This window comes from Pseudomyrmex gracilis, unplaced genomic scaffold (assembly GCF_002006095.1).
Source record: "Pseudomyrmex gracilis isolate BER0280 unplaced genomic scaffold, ASM200609v1 scaffold_177, whole genome shotgun sequence".
In the NCBI taxonomy this organism is placed as follows: Eukaryota; Metazoa; Arthropoda; class Insecta; order Hymenoptera; family Formicidae; genus Pseudomyrmex; species Pseudomyrmex gracilis.
In genome coordinates this window covers 22,172-48,499 of record NW_018020761.1, presented here as the reverse complement: position 1 = coordinate 48,499, position 26,328 = coordinate 22,172, and the positions used below count along the sequence as shown (strand labels likewise).

The window sequence follows — 26,328 nt, the reverse complement described above, 5'->3', positions numbered from 1 at the left end:
ATTTTTATAAATAGTGTGAATTTTTTAAACAACCTGAGTCTTCAAATAATTTGTTTTATAACATTTCTCCTAATTTGTCAAAGAAAATCATTTTTCAGTCATCATTATATTGTTGTCTACTTTTTTAACTTTTTAAAAGTTCGAATTATGTCACAGTCTTTGTTTGTAACGTGAAAATACGTGTGTACTAGAAAAAATGTATCTAGGATTTTGCAGGAGTAGTATCAGGTGTTTGCCCCTTGGTTCCTCCGGCTTCCGCATCTTGCGCTCCTGTATCCAGCCGACGATATTCGTTCCACGGCTGTATATTACCGCTACCTCCGAACAGAAACACGACCATACTTCCGATAGAAACTCCAGCGCCGATCCAAAAGAGTATCTGCCATCTGTCGATCGGATTCTAATGCAAAGAAAAAAGAACGTGAGTTGAAATTACGGAAAAGGTTGATGTTCTATTATCGAATTATCTGAAGTATACTCACTCCGTACTTTCCAGCTATTTCTTCGACCATCGGCGGAATAATTACACCGGAAAAAGTCCCCGCCGTGTTCATGATGCCGTAAAGAAAGCCAGCGAAATTTGGCGCGAGATCCTGATTGTTTGACAAATTTGAGATAAGAGCAGCGCCGTTAAAACCCAACGCGAAGAACAGAAAAACGTTCGCAAGTACGAAGTTGCAACCAACATAGCCGACCAATATCAGAAAGATACCGGGTATAAAATGCGCTAAAAGAGAAAAACAAAATTTATTTATAATTATAAACAAAATGTATATTAACTCTTTTAACGGCCACGGTTGAACTAGCCATAGAGCCGTCTGCTGTGAAATGCGATTTAACAATATTAGTAAAAAATGTAAAAGCCACTATAGAGTAGCTATTCGTTCCGAAACGTTGCTTAAGCGGGAAACAAGTATAATAACGATTTGTTCTAAAAAATCATCTAGCGATAAGCCATTATAATGGCGCGTAGAGTTTAAAGGAGTAAATGTATCAGATTTTCTCCTATATTTTAACGTAAATTCAAGCGTAACTTCGATATATTTAGATGATTTCTAAAGTGAATTGATTCTCTAATGTAAATAATTTATACAATAATATAATATTTACAAATATATAATTTGCGATCACAACATAAAGTTACTTTAATTTAATATAAATTTTAATTTAAATAAATGTAAATTTTTAAACTGATTTAACTTTATTACGCGTTTTTTAAAAAATTTCTTTGAATTTTCAGTAATTCTCGCCATTATAAGAAAAAACAAATAAAAATATGCTTACAAAATATAGTTGCGAGCTTTCGCAAAAGAGTGATGCTGATGATCTTCCTCTTCTTGACAACATCTCCACCCCAGCTGAAGAAGAATCCGAACACCATTCTGGCGAACCACGGCGCACCGGCTGCGGCGCCGCCCTTCGTCAATTCAAATCCCAATGCTTTAGTCAAGTACAGCATCAACGAATTCTGATAGAAGAACAGCAAAAAAAGATTTCCGAAGTGACATATGATCAGACTAAGGAACGGTATGGACCTTGCTATCTGCTTTACTGGTGTTTCCTTCCATTTGGGCTTTTCGACCCGCACAATTCCCGCTTGTGCGCTAGAAATAACAAATTAAATTTGTTTTCTTCTGATTGCACTTCTGTCGATTAAATTTCTTTTCTTTACATTCCGTCTGACACTGTATCTTTTTTTTTTTCTTAATGATATACGTGTTACAAAATACACGAAAAAAAAAGAGAATATTTTTGTAACTCACTTGACAATGTATTCTTTTTCTTCAAGTAAGATGCCTGGGTGTTCGGCGGGTGAATCGTAAGCTATCAACGCCCATATGCCAACCCATATCAACATCAGTAGAGACGGTATGTACCAGGCGGATTCCCAATTCACACTCTCCGCGATCGCGGCGATCATCGGGTAAGTCAATATCGTGCCGAAGGTGCCACCCAAGAGGGACCAAACAAAACGCGATCGTTCGTCCGGCGGTGCCCATTTAGCCACCATTGTGTGGCACGAGGGAAAAATCACGCCTCCGGTAAGACCGATAATGATTCTGGATACTAACAATACGCCCCAATGGACCTGCGCCAGAATCGGGCTGATCAGAGAGACCAGAGCGGCGACGAGCGACGTCCAGAGAATCGTGTGTCGCGGTCCGTATCGCAGCGATATCCAGCCGCCGAGGAGATTGCCGGGTACGTTGCCGTAGGCGTAGGCAGCGAGCAATTGGCCCCGTATAGTCGGGGTCCAGTCGAAGGGTAGACCGTTAAAGAGTTCGATCGGCGCGTCGTCCGGTCGTATCCCCGTCAGCGCGTCGTCGCCGTTCGCTTGACGGCGATGCCGCAACAGTTTCAGATCTCGTTCCTCCTCCATACGATTCAACGCATATTCCTCGATGTAGCTTACGGGATCGAGAGGATTGTTAACGATAACGTCCCGACGTCGCCGCGCACCGTCATCGAACACACACACACCGCTGATGGTGTAATTGATCGGTCGTTCCTTGATCATAGGCACCACCAGAATCGGCATCTGCAGACGACACGCGTAACTCGTCCAACAGGCCGTGAACATCATCACGCAGATCCATATTCTCATTGGAAAACATTCTGCAAATCGGAGAATAAGTGATTAGATACTGAATGTTTTCTAAAAAAAAAAAAAAAAAAAATTGTCAATAAAAGTCTCGTCTCGGTGACTTTTATTACTGACATTCCTGGAAAAAAACTCGAAGCATTTACACGCCTCGCTTGACGAGAAATTTAAAACTCGATCGATATACGCGTCGCGCGGTATCGGATTGTTCGTACGACAATAAGCGTGTCCGTTACAGACTTCTTTTCAAAACCATTTTGAATTCGGTTTGACTCCGACTAAGATGTAACATTGATTTTCTCCTGTGATGTTTATCATCACGACACTTTACAAAGAAAACTACCGAGTGAAAATACAAACATCAACACACAGAAAGACTGGGGAAAAGTCTTAGCGAAGTTACAAAACCTCTATCGACGAATAATTCCCGGACTGAAACTACACGAATTTCCTTTCGGCGTGTCTTTCTCGTCATGATGTGTTTTACAATCTTTTTGTAAAAAACTAATTTGTTGGAAATAATAAGAAAAACTAAGAGAGAGATATAATATATACATATATCCTTCTCGGTTTAATAATATTTTAACGTTATATTTTTTACTAACGTTTTGACATGATTGCGCGCTTTCGTAATTCGCGTACTTACGTAAAAATATCCATAGATGCGCGATCGTTAGAATCGGCCGTCTGGTTTCGCGCGTCGCTTGCATTTAGAAACGTACGTTGAGAACGAGGAGGAAATGGAAAAAATTCGCAACCGATTGACAAAATTACGTTACATTACTATGTCAACCAAACTTCGCTAGATTCATTTGCATTTTCAATTCTGTCGATACGTTCAGTCGGTTCGCGCGGCGAAAAAAAAACGCTAACGCTGCTTTCTTATGTAATCCGTAAAAAAAAAAAACAATTCTCGCAAATTCTATCTCTATCATGGAAAATCAATCTTAGAAAATCGATCTGATTATTCATCCAGTTGTGTATCATTATATCTCTGTCATTAAATTAAATTTTGTAATATAATTCACTTCTCTTTCTCTGGTTTTCACAAATTTAGATTAGTATTTTATTGGTATTATGCAATAAAAAATTAAATGCAAAATAATATATCAACAGTTTTTCTCTCTGTTGTATTTATATTTCTTGTTTCATACGACCGGAATATCTTATCTTAGGTAATCGAAAATACAAAGGAATAAATAGTTGCGCGAATATATAAACATCCAAATACTTGCAAAAACCTTACGTTTTTAAAACTCTATTATTATGTTAAAATCGTATTTGGACAAATTTTATATCACATGTATCAGATGCACAAATAAGTTCAGAAAAAAATCGCATATACCTGCGAAAAAGTTATATAATCTTATTAGAAAATGACATGTGACTTATCAAATATTTACCAATTGTGAACTTGAAGTAAAAAAATCGCGTTTTTACGTGTAAAACACGTAAATTAAAATTTAAAGAATTTTAATTTACATATCAAGTTTTCTTTACATTTAATTACATATTATTAATATTCTATATTCAATCTTAACTATCTAAATCTAATCTTATTCCTAATCTATTTTGCATCATATCTTTAAGCTCAAAATTGTTTTTAATTGTAGATAGTATTTTTTAGTTCTTATATACGTACAAAATTACAACAAAAGCTAACAAATAAACGACTCGAAATTTCAACCAAATCGAAACAATTTCTGATGACTAATATTGAAGTTGAAAGTGGTGTATTAAATTTGCGCGCGTGAAACTTTTTCGAGGAAAGTTGATTAGACGATCGTGCGCTACCGTTTATATGCAACAAGTCAACGCAACGACTCTATCATTTAGAAACTGTGTCAAAAACATTGAAAGTAAAAGCGAATATGTACATGTATATATATCTATAGTACATTGTACATATAAAACACGAGAAATAATTTTTCCATTCACCTAGAAACGATCGATCGAGCGCGTGCGATCAAGAGAAATGGAATCGTTGAATTGTAAAATGCATATTTATAAATATCCTTGAATCTGTGTTTTCAAATAACTCCGAAAGATAAATAACGAAAATAGTCCGTTCTCTTTATTCCGAAGCTGTAGTTTTCCCATTTCGGGAACACAGTTTGTGTGTGTGTGTAACACGGAAAATAAAACCGAAACATTTAAGAAACAACAGTATTTTATTTCACACTGACAGTTTTATTTCACATTGCATTCACTTCGCGTGCGAAATATCGTGCAAAAAACGCGAGAACGTCGACGAAATGTAAAGAGCACAGAAATTTCACTTGCTTTTTTATATGTAACAAAAAAAACTATTGTGCGCGTGAGGAAATTGCGTATATATATTGCGGTACTTTTTGGAAGCGAATTTTGCGAGAATTAAATATAGAAAAGATAAAAAATATATTTCGTTCAGCAGATGATATTATTTGTTGATGAAGTGCATTTCACACCGGTTTTCAAAAACGCTCTATTTGAAAAGATGAAAAATTTATCTTACGTGCTAGCAATCGGCAAAGTCGCTGATGAAAGAAATGCCAAAGCTTCATGTTGTCAAATAAATTTCAGATTCACAAAAGCATATAAATTATAGCTCCACAAGTTCACGACAATTCACGAGAATACACAAACTCACAACATATCAATTTTCCATTTTCTCTGAAATATATGTTGGATCGAGAATTCTCGCGACTAGTTACGACTACCACTTGACTGTGACTAGTTTCTGACAAATGCTTACAGAGGTATATAAATCGGCACCGGGAATCCGTTTTATATACATGCCCCCCTCTCCGCGATGTCAAGAGCGGAAATACAGGTAAAGGGTGAGAGTTTTTTAAGGGTGGAAAAAACGAGAGAAAGAGAGAAAAAGAAAGAGAGAGAGAGGAGAGAGAGAGAGAGGAAAAAAATGATTTCATATAATAATTAAAATTTAAAGTAGCTTCAAATAAAAAATTTAGTTTACACTTAATATAAACTCTTCCGTTAATAAAAATATTTTATTGAAATTTATTGAATATTTTATTGAATTTCATTCACGTTCATCTAATGGCCTTTTGCTCCGTTTGATTTATACTATTATTGTTAATTATATAGTGTACACTATATACACTATATATATATATATCGCGAGTGTAACGTGTTGTTTTGTCAATTATAACGAGCACTGTAATTATAAAAACTGAAGTTCCAAGTAGTTCTACGTAGTTTGAAAAGAAACGTTGTTCTATGTAACCATAAAAATTTGCAAAAAAAACAACAATAATTGTACAAAAAAACACAGATTGTTCTGTGTGTGTGTCAACATATAGCGCATATCTAATGTTATCGACCGATTATGCAAACGTAAATTGCACGTGCAAACATCAAGCTATATCTACGACGATGATACACACCAATTTACATGCGTTCCATTGTGCGTACGGTGATGAGTGTTTAAATGTAGTTCAAGCACTGACCTTAACTTGAAGTGGCAAATTATGCATTTTGTTAAAACTCACAGCTGCTAATGGGAAAGTCTCAAATAAAAAGTTTACATTTGCAAACAAATAAACATTAAGAGTTTAAATTTTTTATATAAAATCATTATGTGAATTTAACATTGTTTGTCTTTATGATATCTTCTGAATATAAATATGATTAATATATGTAATTTTAATATGTAAATATATATTAACGTATTATTAATCTATTATTGACATATTTAAGTTTGTATTTTGCAAATGTTAATATTTTTTCAATGTTAATATTTGTTAGCAATTGTACATTTGAAATTGTTTCTTATATTGTTTTCATACGTTATACAAGTAGGAACACGAAATTCTGCCAACAAACGCAACTACAGACACTTAAATTTTTATTCAATCATTATGGAAGTATTAATTCATTGTTATTCGCCGTCTTACTGTTTTCGTGGTAATGACATTCCCGAACTGTTATGTTATTTCGCTTTCTACCGGCTTTCTATTCGCTGGATGGCAAACGGAACTTTCCGAGTATCAATTTATTCTCATGTAATGCTTAATTTTTAAGTTTTAGTTATAACAAAAACTCCACACGGGTGGTTCAACATTCTATACAAATTTCCATTAAATAGTCACATGGAGTTATGGCGTCCATTAGACGTTTAATGGACGCTGTGTGTCTGTATGAGCAAATATTTTATAAATCTTGTTATATACATTTTTTACATCTATCTTATTGTTTTTTTTTATATATATGTGACAACTCTAATAGGCAAATTGTGAAAATAATTGCACAAAAATAGCATCATAAATAACGACGATTTTGCAATAATTGTCGAAATAAAATTTTGTAAATAATATTTGTCAAAAATTGCGAAAGAGTCGTTATGTGCATTTCCTTAAGTATATACATGAATTAAGTTGATTTCTTCGTATGCAATTATATTTCTCTACATATTTTAAACATCACATAGCTGAAATTTTTTTCTCAATTATTGGACAATTTCTTTTTGAAATTAATGTTGCAAATATACTGCTAAGATGATTCGCCATATCGTTATTCTTTTGCTGAAATAGTATTTGCAAAGCTAATTTTGCAAACAACTACAAATATTTGATAAAAGATCAATGCTTTTACATCTATTTCCTGAAATATATCTGCATAATTGCAAATTACAATTTTAGTGCAAGATTTCGTCACATAATTTTAAATAAATGTTTTCCTATCAGAGAACACATTGCAAAGGATCACGTACACGCAGTTTCGTATTTACAACTTTGGAAAATGATGGTCAAGAAATAATTAAATATGCTGTTGAATTTTGTCACTTTATAGACATTTAAAACCTCCGTAAAACGTCCGTAGCTTCAAGAGATGTGAATATTTTTAACAAAAGTGTTTATGGATTTTGTTATCTGTGAGAATATTCATTAACGAAATCGAACAGAGTACAACGTACAACGGTCGCTCAATCAGTTGCTAGTTGGCAACGTCGGCAAGAGTGTCACCACAAGTGATCGCTTTGTTATCTCTCGCGTAACTCAATTGTTGAAGAAGTGTTTGTATGAGAATATAAAGAAAATGAAGAGCGGAAACCAAATTTTGGCGGAAGCCCTGAAGGAACAGGTAAGGAAACTTTACGGAGCAAAAATAATTTAGAATACTGATCAAGAGACACAGAAATTGAAAAATTTCGAAATCTATTGGTTTTTCGCAATTGTTGAATATGCAGAATCATTGTCATCGAGCGAATTTGGCATTAAAGCTTTGCACAATGATTGACACGCGTCAACAAGACATTTCGTAGTAAAGATCGATTCGATTTTCCCAGTTCGATTTGAAGGTTATGGCCATATGATTTTCTTGCTGAATAACGAGAGTTACGGCGCAACTCGCTGTACATACATATATATATATACAACATATATAGCGAGTTATCGAAAGGTGAAGATTGTATCGTATCGATTCACTCTTTTGAATCATCGTTCAAAATTTCTTTCGCGTTCTGTCTCTCCTTTAACAAATAAACTTAACTTTTTTATTTTTACCAGATCTCTTTCGCGCGTATATTTATTTTGTCTTTTTTTTTTTTAATACTTACGATAATTATTTCTGCCTTTGTACGGTTTCTGTTTTTTTTTAATACACGTCGCTTTATCTCTTATGCACAAAAGAATATTGTATAGATAATATTCACACACAAATTAGATGTACTGTAAATTAATGTACTGTAAATTATTAATATACTGTAAATGTATTAATTATTAATATACTGTAAATTAATGTACTGTAAATTATTATTTAATGTAGTGTAAATATAAATCTTCTTAATTCTCCCAATATTTTCGTGTAAGTTATAAATAATAATATTTCTAATTCTATTTTTTTTTACATTGTGATTAATTACAATTTGTCTTTTATATAAATAGTGTTTTCTGTATAATAATGTTGACAAACGAGAAAGAAAGACAGAGAGTCGAGGATAAAAATTCAGACACGGCTGCACTTTTTGCATAGCACGCTTATTGCGAATCAAAACGCCAAGCAATCATCGCGTTATCGCAAATCAACATTGTTCAGTACAAACGGCTTTTATATGTACATAACACTTAATACCTTATCAATATGATATAATACTTACGCTTTCTTTGTGACGCAATTAACGGTGTACGATCGTCGTATTCCTGATTCATACCGGATGACAACGATCACGCTCGATCACTTTACTTTGTACACACTGTCACATTTGTCGACGCTACTGCAACAAATACCAAGGCAGAGCGTTGGCTACGCCTTATTTTTTTTGTTTTGTTTTTTTCTTGTTCTTTTGTCTGTCGAAGCGCACATTATCATCGCATTGATAAACGTACGTTGCCCCGTATATCTTGAATACATTCCGTGAGAATGAATGTGTAGAAAAAAAAGATATTTGAAATACTTAAATCGAACGCGTGATCTTGAATCACGACCAATGGACCTTTTTTTATCGACCTTCCGACGAAATAAGAGAAATAAGAAGAGATCCTTAATTTTAACTTCTTCCCGAACACAAACGTAATTTTACACAAATTATAAAATTTTTACGAATAAAAAAATGTTAATCTTTATCTTCTTAAATTTCACCGTAAAAAAAATGTCTTTCTTGTGAGTGTCTTGATACATTGTTAAAATTATACAGGGACTGACTTACGTTTTTGGCATCATGGGTCATCCTGTGATCGAGCTGTCTTTGAGCATGCAAGCCGTCGGCTTGCAATATCTAGGTTTCAGAAACGAACAGGCCGCCTGTTACGCCGCTCAAGCCTACGGATATTTAACAAGTAAATAAATAAGTAAATGATAAATATAAATTACATAATTTTTGTTATGTTTATGTTAAATTTGATGGATTTTCGAAATTTTTAGTTATACATTTAGTTTATTAAATTTGACAATCTTAATCTCGGCATATAAAAACCAATAGTGTATTTTAACATATTTATATTTTAAATAAATAAAATAATTTATCTCTATACATATAATGTGAAGAGGAAACACGCAAATCTCATAGCGAGAGAAAATAAGAAATTTTCTTTATTTAGGAAAACCCGCAGTGGTATTATGCGTCTCCGGACCGGGATTGTTGCACGTTATCGGCGGTATGGCGAACGCGCAAGTAAATTGTTGGTGAGCAGTGAGACACGCGATCTTTACTTTATTTTTAAATTTTGTCAAATTCAAGCAAACTATAAATGTTATGTGTTTTGACGGATATAACATTAAAACTTAATTAAAAGAAAAATTTATCTTTATTAAAAAAAAATACATAAAAGTCACACAAAGAATCTTGATAGCATCTTGAAACAAAAAATGATTAATGTTCCTTTCGTGAGTTTTGCGGAAAACATCTAATGTGCACGACAATTTCGTAGTAATTTGTTTTGTCACGTGTCTGTACAATTGTCGTGAAAATTGTATGTCAACTTGTCATCCAACTTCTGATTACAATCTCGTCATAACATTGATATCGTGGCAATGGATCAAGGAAATTACGTCACTTCCATTCTATGGATTTTTCCGACCATAGGTAAACACGCGAGTTAGGCACGCGCGCGACGCATTTCTCGTGTTCACAAAAACATAACACGCGAGCCATCAAATCCAAGAGAGATTTTTTTAATATATATCAAATATATTTAATTGCGCAGCAAAAGAAAAATTATATATTTGTTTCGTTTTAATTATATATTTTTCGTTTAATTATATAATTTTTCTACGTATCTTTTCGAATTTCAATATTTATGATAAAAAAACATACCAAAAAATACAACAAAATACTTCTCTGAATATTAAGTAATTCAATTTCCCCGATTAGTTGTTCATCCATCGTTTTTCTTATCGAATGGATGTTTTATGTAGGCCTGTGCTCGTGCTAGGTGGATCTTGTCCCGAAGATCACGAAGGAATAGGCGGGTTTCAGGAATGGCCTCAGGTAGAAGCTAGCAGGCCTTACTGTAAATATGCAGCAAGACCACCGTCGGCAGTGCTCATCCCGACGCATGTAGAAAAGGCCGTACGATTGTCCACTTACGGCAGGCCAGGTAGCCAAAGAGCAAATGACAAGCATTCTAAGTTTTTACATATGTTAAAACGCGTTTTTGCATGAATAATATCAGAGTGGCGCAAAAATAATTCCGGTTTTTGTTTAATAGTCTTTGAATTAGTCTTTGTTATTTAATCAATTTTAATAAATACGTGTTAAATAACAAAAACCACAATTTATTTTTGCGCCAATTATAATGCACCTGATGTTTAAATAGACGTGGCGAAAATAGAGAGAAAATAGATTTGTTTTTGTAACAGATATAATACAAATCAGATTTTCACGCTATCATTATCTCAAAAGATTTTAAATTTTAATATATATTATTACAAGAAAAAATGTTTTCTCTTATTGTTTATGTTAAATTTTCTCAAAAAAATGTCCTCCAAAAGATTGCGACTGAGAATCGCCTTTGATTGTACGCGATGACAGCACACGTTGCGATGTTTTTCTCTTGGTTTTAATCCGTAATTGCGTTTTTTCTTCGCAGGTGCCGCATATCTCGATCTACCTGCTACGTTACTAACCCAAAATGTGGACGAGAGCAAAATAATCACGGTCTCGCCCTGTCCGCCGCCGCCGCTGACGTATCCTAATCAGGATTTGATTGAGCGCGCAGCTTACTTATTGATGAGGGCAAAGAAACCTTTAGTGATAATCGGCAAAGGTATGCGCGTTGGGAATTTTGTAAGAGAAGTGTCTCCTCGACTATCTAATTGTAAGAGTTTTTTTTTTCGATTATTTTTTCTCCATTTATTTCTTTGTGTGTGTGATTTTTGTAGGAGCTGCTTATGGGCTTGCGGAAGGACCAGCGCAAAAACTCATCTATTCAACGGATCTTCCGTTTTTACCCACGCCCATGGGAAAAGGCGTTGTACCGGATGTGGACGAACGTTGTGTTTCCAGCGCGCGTACGTACGCTTTGCAAAACGCCGATGTGATCTTGCTGCTAGGCGCGAGATTGAACTGGATGTTGCACTTCGGACGGCCACCCAGATTCCAAAGAGACGTTAAAGTCATACAAGTAAGTTGGCAGCGGTGTTTTTTTTTTTTTTTTGTTTTTTAACAACGCTTCTTTTCGATCGTCAAAGTGTGCTTTATTCTTTAAAATTCTAAAGCTGTAAGTTATCCTGTTCATTTCTTCAAGGTCCTTGCTTGTCGCGATATAAAATCAGAGACAACTGATATAAAAAAAAAAAAAAATACTATAAAATATTATAAAAAAGTTAAAATATGAAATAAAAGTTTTTATGAAAACTTAAAAACATTTTTTTTTATATCAGATAAAAGTAGAGAAAGATCTCTAAATCACTATGTACGTGGCAAATATACAATGAATTAAAAACTCGGCAGATTGATTTGTGCGCCGAGGAATTGCACAATTCCGTGCCGGCCGCCGTCGCCATACAGTCCGACATTGCGCCCGCGACGGATTACCTGGCGAACGCGTTGAAAGATCATAAATGGCGCGCCGATCGAAACGATCTGTGGTGGAAAAGTCTCACAGAGAAAGCCGAGAAGAATAAGCAATCAGTTTACGTGAGTGTTACTCTAATTGCGCTTTGAAATTTGTTTTCAATGTGATTTAATTGTTGCGCATATGTATTCGTTACAGCGTATGTCAATGGATACTAGCGTGCCTCTGAATTACTACGCCGTTTTCAAGCACATTCAAGATATCATACCAAAGGGTGAGCACACATCTTTTTGTATAATTTATATAAATTTTCTTTCTCGACGTATCGATTCGCGTCAGTTAATCCTTCGTGGACAAACTCTCAAAAATGTTCTACCAGTTTGACAGACTGGATCTGTGAGATTCACGCGATTTTAAAATCGAATATCTTCGCGAAAAATCGATATTTTTTTTCAATTTTTTGTGTTTTTAAATCAAAAGTTTAAACAATTCTACGTCAATCAAAAAAACAAATTGAAAAAATCTCTAATAGTTTCGAAGATGTAAGCATTTAAAAAAAAAAAGAACTAATTTTTACTAGAGACACCGACGCGCAATTTTTGAGTGGGTTTGGGAGACCCATGTCTGTCCGCGAAGAATTAATTACGAACGATAGTTAGAACGATTCGAGATAGTTTAATATTGTATATAACATTCCTTCTTCAATTCCCTCTGGTCTTTATATTTTTACAGATAGTATTATTTGTTCCGAGGGAGCAAATACAATGGATATCGGACGAACGATGCTTCTGAACAATCTACCTCGACACAGACTCGACGCCGGTACATTCGGCACCATGGGCGTGGGGCTCGGTTTTGGAATCGCGGCTGCTCTTTACTGCAAAGATAAAGCGCCGAAAAAGCGAGTGATCTGCGTGGAAGGAGACAGCGCTTTCGGATTCTCCGGCATGGAAATAGAGACGATGTTTCGGTAAAGTTTAATTTACGCGAAATTACGAAATGACGAGACCGAGCTGGTTTCGCGTGCGCATAAATTGTCGAGCATATAATTACAACGACCTTCTTTTTTTTCTGCAGATACAAATTGCCTGTGATTATTATAATCGTAAATAATAACGGCATATACGGCGGTTTCGATAATGAAACCTTCAGACAGCTACAAGCATCTGGAGAAGCGACACAAGTGTACGCATTTTGTCTTGATATTGTACAAAAATATCAAAAAATATATTACGAAGAAAATACTTTAATATATTTTTGACGCTTTTCTTCAGTATAGATTTTTCAATTTTTATCAAAATTGCATATAATTCTTACGTGAATATTTATAATCAGATATTTAGATATGGAATAGAATTATTAAAAACATATTTGTATTTCTAGAACACCTCCATATTCTCTGACGTGTGAGACTCATTATGAAAAGTTAATGGAAATGTTTGGCAAGACGGGACACTTTTGCACTACTGTAGAGGATATTCAAAAGGCATTAAAGTCATCTCTAAAGGTAAAACAATTAATATAAAAGTAAGGATATGATAACAAAATATTTAAAAAATAAATACGCTTTGTTTTAGGTGATGGATGGCCCTAGTTTAATAAACATTATGATCAATCCACAAGCAGATCGTAAGAAACAACAATTCAGTTGGCTAACAGAATCGAAGTTATAGATATGACAATCAAACTTATCAGCAAAAGTGTCATATCATGCCAATAACTTCGTTGTTTGATCTTATTCTTGCTGAAACAACTTAAAACCAAAGGCTAACAAGATTTACAATCATTTATCAATTAATGTAAAATGCTATTTTATAGGTATACATTTATACAAAAAGGGATATACATATGTATATATATATATACACATGTAAGAAAAAGAATTAGGAATGTGTATGATTCTTAATAGATAATAAAATTGAAATGTATATATATGTATATATCAATATGTACAAATAATTGGATAATACATGTACAATAATGGAAAAAAAATATCAGTTTCATAGTTTTTTAAACGTTATTCATAAGTTGATCCATTTTTTCTGTAACTATTGAGGCTGTAATCAAAGTAGAATCTGACCTTCCTTTCTGTTTACTCTGATCAGTGATCTCTGCTACGTTTAGTCCCATCTCTTGAGCCTTTTTGGATAAAACCTCGTTCGCCGCTTTTGCCACCGTGTGCAAATGCCCGTCCTTTTTCACAAATTCATTTATCATCTCCAATTCCTTTTTTCTACAAATAGGATTTCCATAAATTTCAATCAAAATAACACTTAAACCATATATATACATATCCATTAAAACCTGTATAAAAAAAAGTTTACATCTTCACGGTAATGTCATTGATGGAGTACAGTGTCTTGTGAATTTTCATCTCGATGTCGGCTTCCGACTCGTCAGTCGATGCCATTGTTTATTCGGATTGTTAGAAATGACTTTGCATATATTATTCGGAGTTAGATCAAAGAACCGTATTATTGCAGATTGTTATAAACATATGCACACACATTAAACGTACACGTTCGATATGCCGCAAATTGATTTATATAGCCGGCGTCGCAAAGTTTTGAAAAATTTAACCGCCAAAATTCGACAAGAGGTTATTTCACCTTTAAGCGCGTTGTTCAACCAATGATGACATTTCAGCTACGCTCAAAATAAAAAGCTACAAACGTTTCGAACTATCGTTCTATCTTTAATATATCTGCAATATAAGAATATAAATGTAAATTATTTAAATATAAAGTTTTGTTAAATTATTTATAACATTTATAATAAAATTTAAATGATGCTTCAAAGCATTCGTATCTTCTCAACGTACATGCGTGTAGATTTTGCATTGCGTGTTCGAAAGGAAGACGCCATTTGCAAAACGTGTTAACGTGTGTGCGTGTGCTGCACCGCAGTATGCACGTTTTCTAAAGTCTGAAAACCCTTTTTTTTTATGAGAGGTAATTGTGGTGTTGTCACACGAAACAATGGTCGTTGAAGAAAAAACGGATATTTCGAAGGAGAATCAAGATGGAACGGGAAAGGAAACAAAAACATATTCTTTGGAAAGTATCCTTTTGTAAAAACTGTTCTCGCAAATTTAAAAGAATTATCATTGCCATATGCTGTGTCCTAACCTTTCGTATTTTTTGCACTGCACTTTTTATGTATCAATAAAATTGATCAAATATTAGTAAAATATCACAAGTTTGCGATAACCTAATTATTATTATTATTTTGTCCCTTGAGGTTGGCCAGAGTTTTTTTTACGTCTATGGAAAATTTGTATGGATGTAGAACACTAGTTTTCTCTCTATAGATAACGATTTATCAAATGACTAATTCTAACAAACATTTAATTTCAAATTTATTCTAATTCGATTTAAACTTTTTATTTTTAAATCAAAGTTCATGTCTGACAATACACAAGTGTGTTTTTTTCTATATAATATGTTAGTACACTTTTGTACAATCTTTTGTATATACAACCTTAACAAACGTACATAGTATTAAAAATAATCAAAGAAGCTCAACAACAACATGGGTTGAGACACGCTGATTATCAGAGATATCGAGGTTATTGTTCTAGGAGACTGAAAAGATTACGAAAAGCATTGAAAGTGCCGCAGGGTGATAGACGACATTTTAAGAGAAAAGATATCATCCCAGCCATGGTCACTGATGACAAGTTTTTGCAAGTGCCCTTAATAATGGCTGAACGTGCCTGGAGCTACGCAATGCAACTGCGTCAGGAATCGAATACAGAACCCAGAAAAAAGTTTCATCTGATATCCAGACTGAGAAAAGCTGCTTTATATTCTTCACAATTGCAAGAATTAATAGAGGCATGTGTATATGTCGTTTATCATTGTTTAAAAAAGAAATAATAATTTTTTTATCCTCGTTTTTTTAATATTTTAACACATTGTTGACCGGCAATTTTACTGAAAATTTATCTCATGTCACCGGCTATTATTTCGTAATTGGAAGTGGAAGTAAAACAATAAAAATAAACTTTAATAAATTTTATTTATTATTCAACTTTTAATATTTCTTTTTTGTATGATAAGCAGTATAACAATCACCTATGTGTAATGGTACACAAAACGCATCACGAGTTAACTCGTGACCGGTCAGCAACGTTCGGCCATAAAAACACGAGTTAACTCGTGACCGGTCAACAATGTGTTAATATTTTTTCAAATATTCTATTGAATTAATTGTAATTGTAATTTTTTATTTTGATTGTATTTTATTTAGAATGTAAATTGCGATGCACGTACAAGACTGGAGGCCGAAGCGTATGTAGCCTGGATGAATGGTTCTTTGCAGTTCGAGTTACAACTTTGGAAACAAGCTATGGAGAATCTGCAGAAAGCAAAAGTTGTATATGGTAATCTAGCGTCTGCATTACCGGAAGCAGAGCAGGTTTTGTATAATGTGCGCGTCGAGGAATTGACACCAAGTCTCAGATATTGCGCCTACAACATCGGAGATATCAGCGCCATGGATGATCTTATGCAAATGCGCGCACAACTGAGCGGCGAGCTGATGGCCAGCTTAGATTCTTTGATCGCTCAAACGCGCGCGAAACAGGCCACTGAGGAGGTAATGTGGCGTGGAAAATCTTGCGGCACGGTGCCACCGAGAGCAGCCGGTCTGATCATTGCGGATTCCACGCTTAATCAAGCTCTGGAGAAAGCCATTACGAATCAAGCTAAAATTGATCTGCTGGAAGCGCATCTGATAGATTGCAAGGATGTTTTGTCAATAGTGCGCGAGAATTTTAGAAATGAACTGAAAAATAAGGAGAACGAAAAGTCATCAGCAGCGCAGCATTTAATTAACTACTTGCAATACATCCGTCTGTCTCGCACGTTGGAACGCAATCTGGCACTGGTGGAGGTGGCGAAACAGAAAAAAGCTAAACCGCAGGACATAGTACGCCTGTATGAGGCAGCTATACACAATATCACCGAGATGTCTCAGCTGCAAGACGATCCGGAATATGTGGACGAGCAAGAGGCAAAGAAAAAGGTTTATCTAGCCTTTAGATGTTTCTACATAGCTCAGGCGTTTGGTAATCTGCATCTCTGGCGCGAAGCTCTACTTTTGTATAAAAAAGCAGAGAACTACATTACAAAAGCGATCAAGTGTAACAAGAAACATTGGAATCTCTTGGATAAAATGAAGAAAACTTTAGACGAGTTGGAAATGTCTATAGAAGCTGCAGCGTACGCTGCCCATGCCAAAAGTCTTCTGGGCGATACGCAGGAAGACAGATGCAGCAAGAATGCTAAGAACACAAATTCGCTGTACGAGCGTTTGCACGAGTACAGAGAGGATCCCGCGCTTCTTACGAAGCAACCAAACGTTTATATCTTACCACCACCGATGCGCAGTATTCCCTGTAAAGCATTGTTCTTCGATCTGGCTTTTAACAAGATCGAATTTCCTGAGTTAATGTACAAAACGGGCAATCGGACTCAACGACCGAATCAAGCTGGTCTTACTGGCTTCGTCAAAGGTCTCTGGGGTTGGGGAAACAAGTAAATATATATACATATATATATTCTATAAAAAGTTTTCCAAAAATTTACACAACAAAATGTGGTGAATGTGTATAGGACATATACTGTGTAGTGACGATATATATGTCGTCACAAATAAGATTTTTACAGTGTATTAATTCAAAAACATTTAAAAATTGCGACATAAACTAAGTTTCCATAGCAATATTATGAAAAATAAAACATTTTAATGTACATTTGGAAAGAGAAATTTTCTGTTTTTAGATTCTCCCTCTTTTCTTGTTTTATACGTAATATGCATTTTTATGTGTGATGAACTAGCGTCGTTTTTTTATTTTTCCTTGCGACTATATTATATTACAATATAAAAATTATTACTTTGTATACAAGTACTTTAGGCACTTAAATATGCAATTTACTGTAAATATATTTCCTATAGAAACACTATGTGACAGCAGGGGAAGCAGGTATCACACAGCTAATGCTGAAGATTACACACAATGCCAAAACAGTCTATTTTGTTTATTCTAAGCTTCCTTGCTCTTGGTGAGCTCTTCAACCAATTTCTTGAATACTTGTGCAACTTGACTATCCGGTAATGTCACCAAAACGCTTTGTCCCTTGTCTGCTAACTTGCCAATCTGTGGATCTATAGGTACCTTTGCTAAAAATGGAACTTTTACCATTTCTGAAAGAGCTATTCCGCCACCTGAAGAGAATATATTAGTACATTCCTGTAAAAAATAAAATCTATTAATGCCTGAACATATTAAATAATTTGTAAATTGAGCGGTAATTGAATGTGAACTGAATTTTACTTACTGTACAAGAAGGACAGACAAAACCACTCATGTTTTCAACAATGCCGATTATACGAATTCCAGTTTTTCTACAAAATGTCACTTCTCGCAGGACATCGTCTACTGCAACTTGCTGAGGAGTGGTAACTATAATTGCACCATCACAGTTTATATTTCTGTAATAATATATATATATATATATATTTTAAACAACAATATAATAAAATAATTAACAAATTGAATATATATCAGCTATTATAAATTTTTTATTATTTACTTATTAACCTCAAGTTCTCCATGACTGATATATGTTCATCAGAAGTACCAGGTGGTGTGTCAATGATCAGATAATCAATATCTTGCCAAACTACATCTGTCAGAAATTGTTTGATCATACCATTCTTTTTGGGACCGCGCCAGATCACACTTTCGTTTTGATTCTTCAAGAGAAAACCGATTGACATGACAGATAGTTTCTGCTCCGAATCGGCAAATACTGGTACCCATCTATAACGCAAGTTTGTGATTTGTGTGCACTTGATAAATATAATTTTATATCACAATATTGAATGTACCCTTCAGAGGACTTGTAAACATCTTTTTCTTCTAAATTCAGCAAGTAAGGTACACTAGGACCACAGAGATCAACATCCAAAATTCCAACCTGTCATATGTAATAAATAATATAATCCTTAACAAGTTTGTTCAAGTTTTTTTTTTAATGTTTACTTTAAAGCTTAGAAGAAACACAAAAACTACCGACTAATTATTTTCTATTACGCACTTGTAATATATATAGAAAAAAAATAACATTTCTTTCTACAATTATCAAATATTACAACTTAAGTATATATATTTAATATTTTATTTTAAAAACATAAATGCTTCGAGATCACACTCACTCGAAAACCCGATTCCTTTAAGGCAAGTGCCAATTGGGTGCTGATTGTCGATTTGCCGACACCACCTTTTACCGAAAGCACTAATAACACGTGCTTTACTCCCTCCAACATTGTAGACAGTTAAAAATTGACTAAAACCCGACAATTAAAACCATGCGATATAATTCTGTGAATAATTATATTGCGATAATTGAGTCTTGGTCTTGGCGCACTTATGGCTCTGCGATAATTGAGTTTCCTCAGCGACACGGAAAACAGTGTAAATAAGATTGCGTCGAGTTTTCATATGATCACTAATACAAGATAACATCGCACTTCTTTATCCGCGCATTACTTGATATATCTCGCGTAGAGAATTGATCCGCGCATAGGGAAAGAAAAGCGAGCAAAGTGACAACATTACGCGCTATGGACGTAAGAATATATGGATCGAACTCTAGGCTGTGTGTCCGGTTAAGCAAGAGAGAACGAACAAACGCAGGAAATGCAGAAATTGAAATGCAAGAATAGCAGGAATTGAAAGAAATCGAGAAAGTGCAAAAGAAGAAATGAGAAGGTGGATCCCGGATCTGTTGCGGAGCATGCGCAGTAGCAGACAGTTGTTTGCACTTTCTCAACTTCTTTCAATTCCTGCTATTCCTGCATTTCAATTCCTGTATTAAAGGCCGAAGCACAGACTTTTGCGTAACTCATAACGCATAAGACATAAGAGAATCAACTAATCAAAAGCTTTCTAGAACAAAAAGGTAGGGATGAAAACAAAAGGCTGGATTGGTTGATTTTCTTATGTCTTATGCGTTATGCGTTATGCAAAAGTCTGTGCTTCGGCCTTTACTCGCGTAAATAAGGCACGGGGTACCTCTTTAGAACATATATACTGGAAGGAGCATAGCTAAGGCCTGGTTTATGCGGGCCTAATTATCACATTATAATGCATATAAAATTAAATGTTTACATGTAATCCTTGATAGACAAAAGAATGTAATTGCAAAGAGACCGGCCCAGTGGTCTCGCTGCCTGAGTGCAGGGGCTGCGAACCCGGAGGTCCCGAGTTCGAATCCGCTCACCCATCTTCGCGTACACACGAAACATCATTCTATCTTTGTTTTTATATCTAATTAATCTAATGAGCAATAAAGATATAAAATATACGCGAGTGACGTTTCCGAACGCAGCTCTATAGAGGGTGGTAAGGATTTTTTCCGGGCCGGTCTCTTTCAACCGTCGTTTATCGGTTGATCAGCGAGAACTATAAATCGGGCCTCCAAAAATTAATTCGGGTGTAATTCCGAATTAATTCCCCTTCCACAAGGCGATCATATAGTCACAACATCCCGAGCACGAGCCCGAATGCTATTAAATATACAAACATTGGTTAGCTACGTAAACTATTATAAAGTAATTTACACACACACACACACACACATATGTGCATTTGTGAAACCAATAGTCAGACCAATAGTTTTACGTTTTCAGACACAAATAGTCAAAGAAAGCATTGACATTATATCGACACGACGCAATTGTGGATCAGATAATTGCTACAGTTACCCTGTGTTCAGTTAAGCAAAATGGAACGAACTTAATGCAGGAAATGCAGGAAATACAGGAATTCATTAGTTCCAATTCCTGTATTTCCTGCATTTCCTCCATTAGTTCGTTCCATCTTGCTTAACTGAACACAGCCTTAGGGCGGCGCCCGTTGGCGCTATTTAACGCTAGGGAATACCCGTCCCTCTTTACCCCTAGCTTCCCGCGTCCACGAAACAAATTTTTGACTTCGAGTGTACAACGCGAATATACTGTTCTATAGAAATGCCGCGTTTTATAAGGCCTGGTTTATGCGGGCAATAACTGTTAACTTATGCCGGAACCGGTAGAGTTTAACTATAGGATTTCAATGCTTCTGTTTTTATACAAAATTGCCGAATGCATATAAACAGAAGTATTGGAATCCTATATAGTTAAACTCTACCGGTTCCGGCATAAGTTAACAGTTATTGCCCGCATAAACCAGGCCTAAATCGCGGTGATACGAGATTTGCATAAGCGCGCATAAGTAAAAAAAAAAATGGATTAGTTTTTATTTTACTATAAAACGCGGTGTATCGAAATAACCGCGTTGTTCAACTACCGCGTTGTACTACGAGAAGTATTTGAACAGTGATAAAAATATGATTTTTGAAATATGTATTGTCACTGTATTCAGTACACGAATACTTTCATATATACGAGATGTTTTATCTAAGATAGTTCAATACTTGTTTCTCCGAAATTACACACAGAGGAGATATAATGTAAATAGAATCTAAAGAATCTGTGTTTAAACTATTTAAATGTGGTTGCAGCACGGACTCAAGCCGGGGATTACATTTGTACTGTTTACGTTTGAAAATGGATGTTGCTTTTTTTTACATTTACTTTTATATATGTATAATACTGAGAAAACAGCTACTGAGAGACAGTCATAATTAATGTAAGAAACTTCAATGGGACAGGTGCTCTCATGCTTCTTTCTGACGCATATTAGAATAAAACACATATCAGAACGGAAAGAAGATCGAAAAGTATATATTTTAAATTGAGAAAAGAATCCTACTTGCACATAAGGGAAGAAATGCGGCAAAGTGGAGATAGCGTTGCGTGCGGAACACTTGCTGGAGTTGGGACAGCAATGGAGACATTCTAGTAAGGGATGCTCTAAAACTATGTATTCATTTTTTTTTGTAAAAAAACCGAAATAACTGTGCAACTAATTTATTTATTTTACATCTAAATTTATTTAAACAATTATAATTTATTTAATTACGTTTAAAATTAAACATTTCTCGCTTAAATATGTCATAATATTATTACTGTGAAAAATTGCAACTTGGATGATTTCAAATTTATATGTTTTTTTTCATTCATATGTCGCGGCGACTTTCACATTTGAATGTGAAATTATGCAGCGCTCTGAAAATGGCCGAGATACGCGTCACAGCCGCGTCAGCGCTTAGTAGACGCCCGCCTGGCAAGGCACATCGTCGCACATCCGCCAGAGTGCGCGGAGCTTGCCGCGTTGCTGGCAGATTTGTCTGCATGTCGCGTCGTGTCAGCCGTCTGATTCGCTGCTGCTATCATCATCGACGTTGCCGTCATCATTGTCCGCATAACGTCCCCGGGTCCCGGGTACGCAAACGCTAAATTCGGCCGTCACGAGTACGTACGTCGCCATGGAGCACGTCGGCCTGTTGCTGCAACATTCGCAATATGTGTACGCGATTCCCGTAGGTATCGTGCTGATATGCGCCATTCTCGTGTTTGTCTTCGGCTTCAAGAAAGCCGAACAGCCGCCGTTCGCGCAGCTCTCTGCTAGCTCCGACGTCGATCGGAAGTTCGGCAAGAAACGCACCAAGACTCGCGAGAAGGTTAGTGAAGTGACATTCGGCTACCCGCTATTTTCCTCCTTTCACCGCGCGGCCTTTTTCCCCGTAGACAATTTGACAATCGCTCCACCATATGGTGAAGCTCTTTCACAGGTGCTAGGCGCTAGTCGATGCACACACAGACACACACACATCTCTGCTAATCAGCTGGTTTCGCCAGTCTGAAAGAGAAGCTTGTGAGGTGGCTGTTTTCTTTCCTCTTCCCCCGCGCACTGTGACGTAATGCTTATGACGCGGAGGGTTTGTTTCCTCTGCCACCTATGGCATTCTTGTGATGAATTAGTCTCGTGTATCACAAGTTTAATTCTCTACAATTCATTACAAGTTTAATTTTCTCTAGTAAGACTACTATGTTTTTATCTCTGCACTCTCTATATTTAGGTTTTGCTTTTCTCTTTTTTTTGAAGCATCATTACTTGCATCTGGTTTCATTACAAGAAGTTTGTAGACATTTATTGAGTAAGAAAAGTTTAAAGAAAATCTAGGTTTATATGTTAACCAAATAAGATATAAAACTTTGTAATAAAAGCAATAAAATTTTTAAAGAATTTGTTAAATTAATATAAAACTATCAGGATCGATTTTTATATCTGTATTATAGAAAGCTGCTAATGGACAAGTTGCATCTGAAAAAACAAGTCCAGCCAAAAAAACATTAAATGCAAAACCAGAAGCACCAAAGAAGACAGCAAAGGGAGATGATGTTGATGGAAAATTGAAGGAACGCAAACACGAAGACAATAAGATATCAGTGACTAAAAAAGAGAAGGAACAGTCTTCAGTTAAGGCTGGTAAGGAGAATAAAGCAGAGCAAGTAAAGAACAAGAAAAATTTGAAGAACTTGTTCCAGGAAAAACCTGTGGACTTTGACGATGGTTAGTCTGTTTTTTACATATATTAGCATAAAAAGTAGATAATATTCTTATCTCTATATAGAATTTTTTTGTGTTGTTATCTATTGGTGTTAACCTGTATATTTCTGACAATAGGAGATTGGGAACAAGCTTATTCACGCAAGGATAAGAAAAACAAGAAAAAGGAAGAGGAATCTCCTTCAAAAAAGAACAAGAAAACACCTAAAAAGACTGACTTGATAAATGAGGCTAAGCAGAAAGAGCAAGAGAAACCCGAGATCAAAGATAAAATCGCCAAGGAAACAGAGAACAAGGAGCTCAAAGAAAAGGAAAAAAAGGAAGTAATTCTTACTTCTATTTCTGACGAAAAAACAGAAAAGGGCAAAGTACAGCAGAAGGACGAACAGAACAAGGTACAACTAATATGTAACATATATAAAAATACATTTTAAAATAAACATTTTGTACAAATATCGGATTTGATAGGTTGAGAAAGTTGAGAAAGTCGAAAAGGAAGAAAAGAAATCTGGAAAATCGAAGAAAAACAAGAAAGTTTCTGAAAGTGAAAATACACCTGCTTCAATACCGTCTACACCGAAGTTAGATAACAAGCCTACAGTGGACGAGCCGCCGAAGAAAACATCTGATGTAGAAAAAGTGATCAACAATGTGGAAGAAAATGCAGTTGCGGAAAATAAAGAGAAAACCGCCGTGTTCGACGAATTGGGAGGTTTGTTTCAATAGGAAAACTACAAAAAAAGAAACTGAAAACTATACTACCTTTGAAATTGTTTAATTTAATTTAGATTTAACTGTGTTCTAGATGTCTGGACAGAAGCAAAACCACAGAAAAAAAGTAAAAAAAAGGCTCGTAGAGATAATTAAAAATGATTATACTCTTTTAACGACGGTTCTTTGCGAAAAGGAGAGAAAGAGTGAGAATCCTGCTTGGTCCAAAAGACATTTGTCGCTTTCGACAAATCAGGTGTGTTTTTAGTGACTTACTAATCGTGCGATTGCGTGACCAAATCGTTCCTTTCGCTCTTGTATATATATATATGATACCAGTTTTAACTAGGTTGTTGTCATTTTATGACTTTGTGTTATCCCAATACTATACAGAGATTGCGTGTGTATTGATTGTGCGTGAGAGAACGGCATCACACATAGAGAACAAGAATTTTTATATGTTCTTCATTTTTCTTAGTCTACCATGTTGCATTTAATAAGAATTGTATGAGTCATAGTTATCACATTTGCTAGACAATTATATATACATATATATATACATTAGATTTCTTAGATATCTCTTTATACACACATGTTTATATTGGGGCATGTTATCTTGTTTATATAATTATATAGGTCTATGTGTGTATAAATGGTGGATCTTTATCGCCAAGTTTGTAACTGTTAGATATGGTTATTACTTATGTCATTTGTATCTTTTTTTGTTGAGGAATCTTGAAAGAAATATCCTATATATGATCGTGCTATTATTCCTTATATTAAGAAGAAATTATTTTGCACGTCATCTCGGTGTTACTTAAAAACGCTGGTTTTTCATCTTGTTAATGTTTTAATTGTACGTGTAGGAACGGTTGCAAACGTAGAAAGTACATCTAATACATTTCATAGTTATAATCCACAGTAAAGGACAATCTTTGAGAACTCCTGTATTGCTGACGTTTTAAAATTCTTTCCTAAAAGATATTATATTTTTCTATATGATAGTCGCGTTTATATTGGAAAGAAGGATATTACTTTTTTTTACGAACACAGAAAGTCGAAGAAGATTCATTTCCCAAACGATTAGCACAGGTTAGCACTTGATTGAATATATCAATAATATGAGTTTTGCGGAACAAGATATTATTGGCGTTAATATAAGTCGTGAAAACGACAACGAATAACAACATTGATAAGACGAAACTTTCTGTTGCGCGCACTTGTGTAGATAAATATTGAACTGAAAAGAAAAAATTACACGAGATATATTCTAATGTCATTCGTAAATAATTACTTATTTGCATAATAATTATTGCTGTTATACTTCATATCTCCATGAGATTTTTAATGTTTTTTGATCGCATAAACATTTCAAACCATTAAGCAGTGCTAACCAAAACGGTCAAACAAACGACGCGGTTCAGCTGTTCGTTCCTCATGCTGTGTATTAAATAAAAAAAAATAAAAAAAAAAAAAAAAGACGATAGATTCAATCTCGTAATCACGCGTTTGAAGTGATTTGCATACTTTATGTATTGTACACAATTCGTTAATATTGCTATTAAACAAAGTGTGTTATCTTCTATCGCTATTAGATGTTAAGCTCTATAAGGCTATTGCTGCACAAGAGCGTTGTACATTAATAAGAATGTCAGATAGCTAATCAAGAGTGTTTACATTTCTCTCAAAATGTTCTATATTTTATCAGAGAGGAAGAGAGAGGGGGAAGGGAGGGAGCAAGAGAAAAAACGAAACAAGAAAAGGGATATTTAAAATATATATTTATGTATAGATTATATTATACGAAAGGGTAATTCAGTGTGAGTGAAACAAGTTGCTATCGTTGTTGTAGAGTACACGTTATACGACAGGATTTGTTCTTAATGACTTACAAATCAAGAGCTATTCGTTAACATGTAAAATTATTATTGATAATTATATCGAGTTAATTTTAAGAAAAAAGAGGGAATGTGCGCGCGAGTGAGTTAGAGAGAGAGAGAGAGGGAGAGATTGCACTTGAGATGTGTGACAAT

The 26,328-nt window shown here is 35.0% G+C and overlaps 6 protein-coding genes across 9 annotated transcripts; 3 read left to right on the top strand and 3 right to left on the bottom strand.

The window, feature by feature from the left end:
• Window positions 1-21: 21 nt before the first annotated feature.
• Window positions 22-9,022, bottom strand: LOC109857867 (putative inorganic phosphate cotransporter). 3 transcript variants are annotated; one of them, XM_020434623.1, is made up of 5 exons: window positions 8,703-9,022; window positions 1,764-2,616; window positions 1,285-1,604; window positions 483-727; window positions 22-400 (listed from the first exon to the last, which is right to left on the bottom strand). In XM_020434623.1, the coding sequence occupies exons 1-5, from the start codon at window positions 8,752-8,754 to the stop codon at window positions 203-205; spliced, it is 1,668 nt and encodes a 555-aa protein (XP_020290212.1). In that variant the 5' UTR covers window positions 8,755-9,022; the 3' UTR covers window positions 22-202. The 3 variants fall into 3 exon arrangements, with proteins under 3 accessions (XP_020290212.1, XP_020290213.1, XP_020290211.1); XM_020434624.1 differs by lacking the exon at window positions 8,703-9,022 and adding an exon at window positions 5,097-5,347; XM_020434622.1 differs by lacking the exon at window positions 8,703-9,022 and adding an exon at window positions 3,249-3,558.
• On the top strand, window positions 7,541-14,039 carry LOC109857866 (2-hydroxyacyl-CoA lyase 1). The gene is made up of 12 exons (XM_020434620.1): window positions 7,541-7,687; window positions 9,240-9,381; window positions 9,643-9,727; window positions 10,460-10,641; window positions 11,134-11,310; window positions 11,426-11,667; window positions 11,997-12,182; window positions 12,259-12,334; window positions 12,793-13,030; window positions 13,138-13,245; window positions 13,444-13,567; window positions 13,638-14,039. The coding sequence occupies exons 1-12, from the start codon at window positions 7,643-7,645 to the stop codon at window positions 13,731-13,733; spliced, it is 1,701 nt and encodes a 566-aa protein (XP_020290209.1). The 5' UTR covers window positions 7,541-7,642; the 3' UTR covers window positions 13,734-14,039.
• Window positions 14,036-14,920, bottom strand: LOC109857869. Its single transcript, XM_020434626.1, has 3 exons — window positions 14,882-14,920; window positions 14,385-14,764; window positions 14,036-14,293 (listed from the first exon to the last, which is right to left on the bottom strand). Exons 2-3 carry the CDS (start codon window positions 14,468-14,470, stop codon window positions 14,071-14,073), a joined length of 309 nt encoding a protein of 102 aa, XP_020290215.1. The 5' UTR covers window positions 14,471-14,764; window positions 14,882-14,920; the 3' UTR covers window positions 14,036-14,070.
• Window positions 14,921-14,942: 22 nt separating this feature from the next.
• Window positions 14,943-17,832, top strand: LOC109857865 (signal recognition particle subunit SRP68). Its single transcript, XM_020434619.1, has 3 exons — window positions 14,943-15,120; window positions 15,559-15,896; window positions 16,312-17,832. The coding sequence occupies exons 1-3, from the start codon at window positions 15,039-15,041 to the stop codon at window positions 17,602-17,604; spliced, it is 1,713 nt and encodes a 570-aa protein (XP_020290208.1). The 5' UTR covers window positions 14,943-15,038; the 3' UTR covers window positions 17,605-17,832.
• Window positions 17,833-17,877: 45 nt separating this feature from the next.
• LOC109857868 (cytosolic Fe-S cluster assembly factor NUBP2 homolog) lies at window positions 17,878-19,888 on the bottom strand. Its single transcript, XM_020434625.1, has 5 exons — window positions 19,285-19,888; window positions 18,958-19,046; window positions 18,668-18,889; window positions 18,405-18,558; window positions 17,878-18,316 (listed from the first exon to the last, which is right to left on the bottom strand). Exons 1-5 carry the CDS (start codon window positions 19,393-19,395, stop codon window positions 18,110-18,112), a joined length of 783 nt encoding a protein of 260 aa, XP_020290214.1. The 5' UTR covers window positions 19,396-19,888; the 3' UTR covers window positions 17,878-18,109.
• A 2,402-nt stretch (window positions 19,889-22,290) lies between these two features.
• Window positions 22,291-25,774, top strand: LOC109857874 (DNA ligase 1-like). Of its 2 annotated transcripts, none has more exons than XM_020434635.1 (5): window positions 22,291-22,694; window positions 23,314-23,587; window positions 23,702-23,979; window positions 24,053-24,296; window positions 24,373-24,460. In XM_020434635.1, exons 1-5 carry the CDS (start codon window positions 22,500-22,502, stop codon window positions 24,387-24,389), a joined length of 1,008 nt encoding a protein of 335 aa, XP_020290224.1. In that variant the 5' UTR covers window positions 22,291-22,499; the 3' UTR covers window positions 24,390-24,460. The 2 variants fall into 2 exon arrangements, with proteins under 2 accessions (XP_020290224.1, XP_020290223.1); XM_020434634.1 differs by having other exon boundaries at window positions 22,295-22,694; window positions 24,390-25,774.
• Window positions 25,775-26,328: the final 554 nt, after the last annotated feature.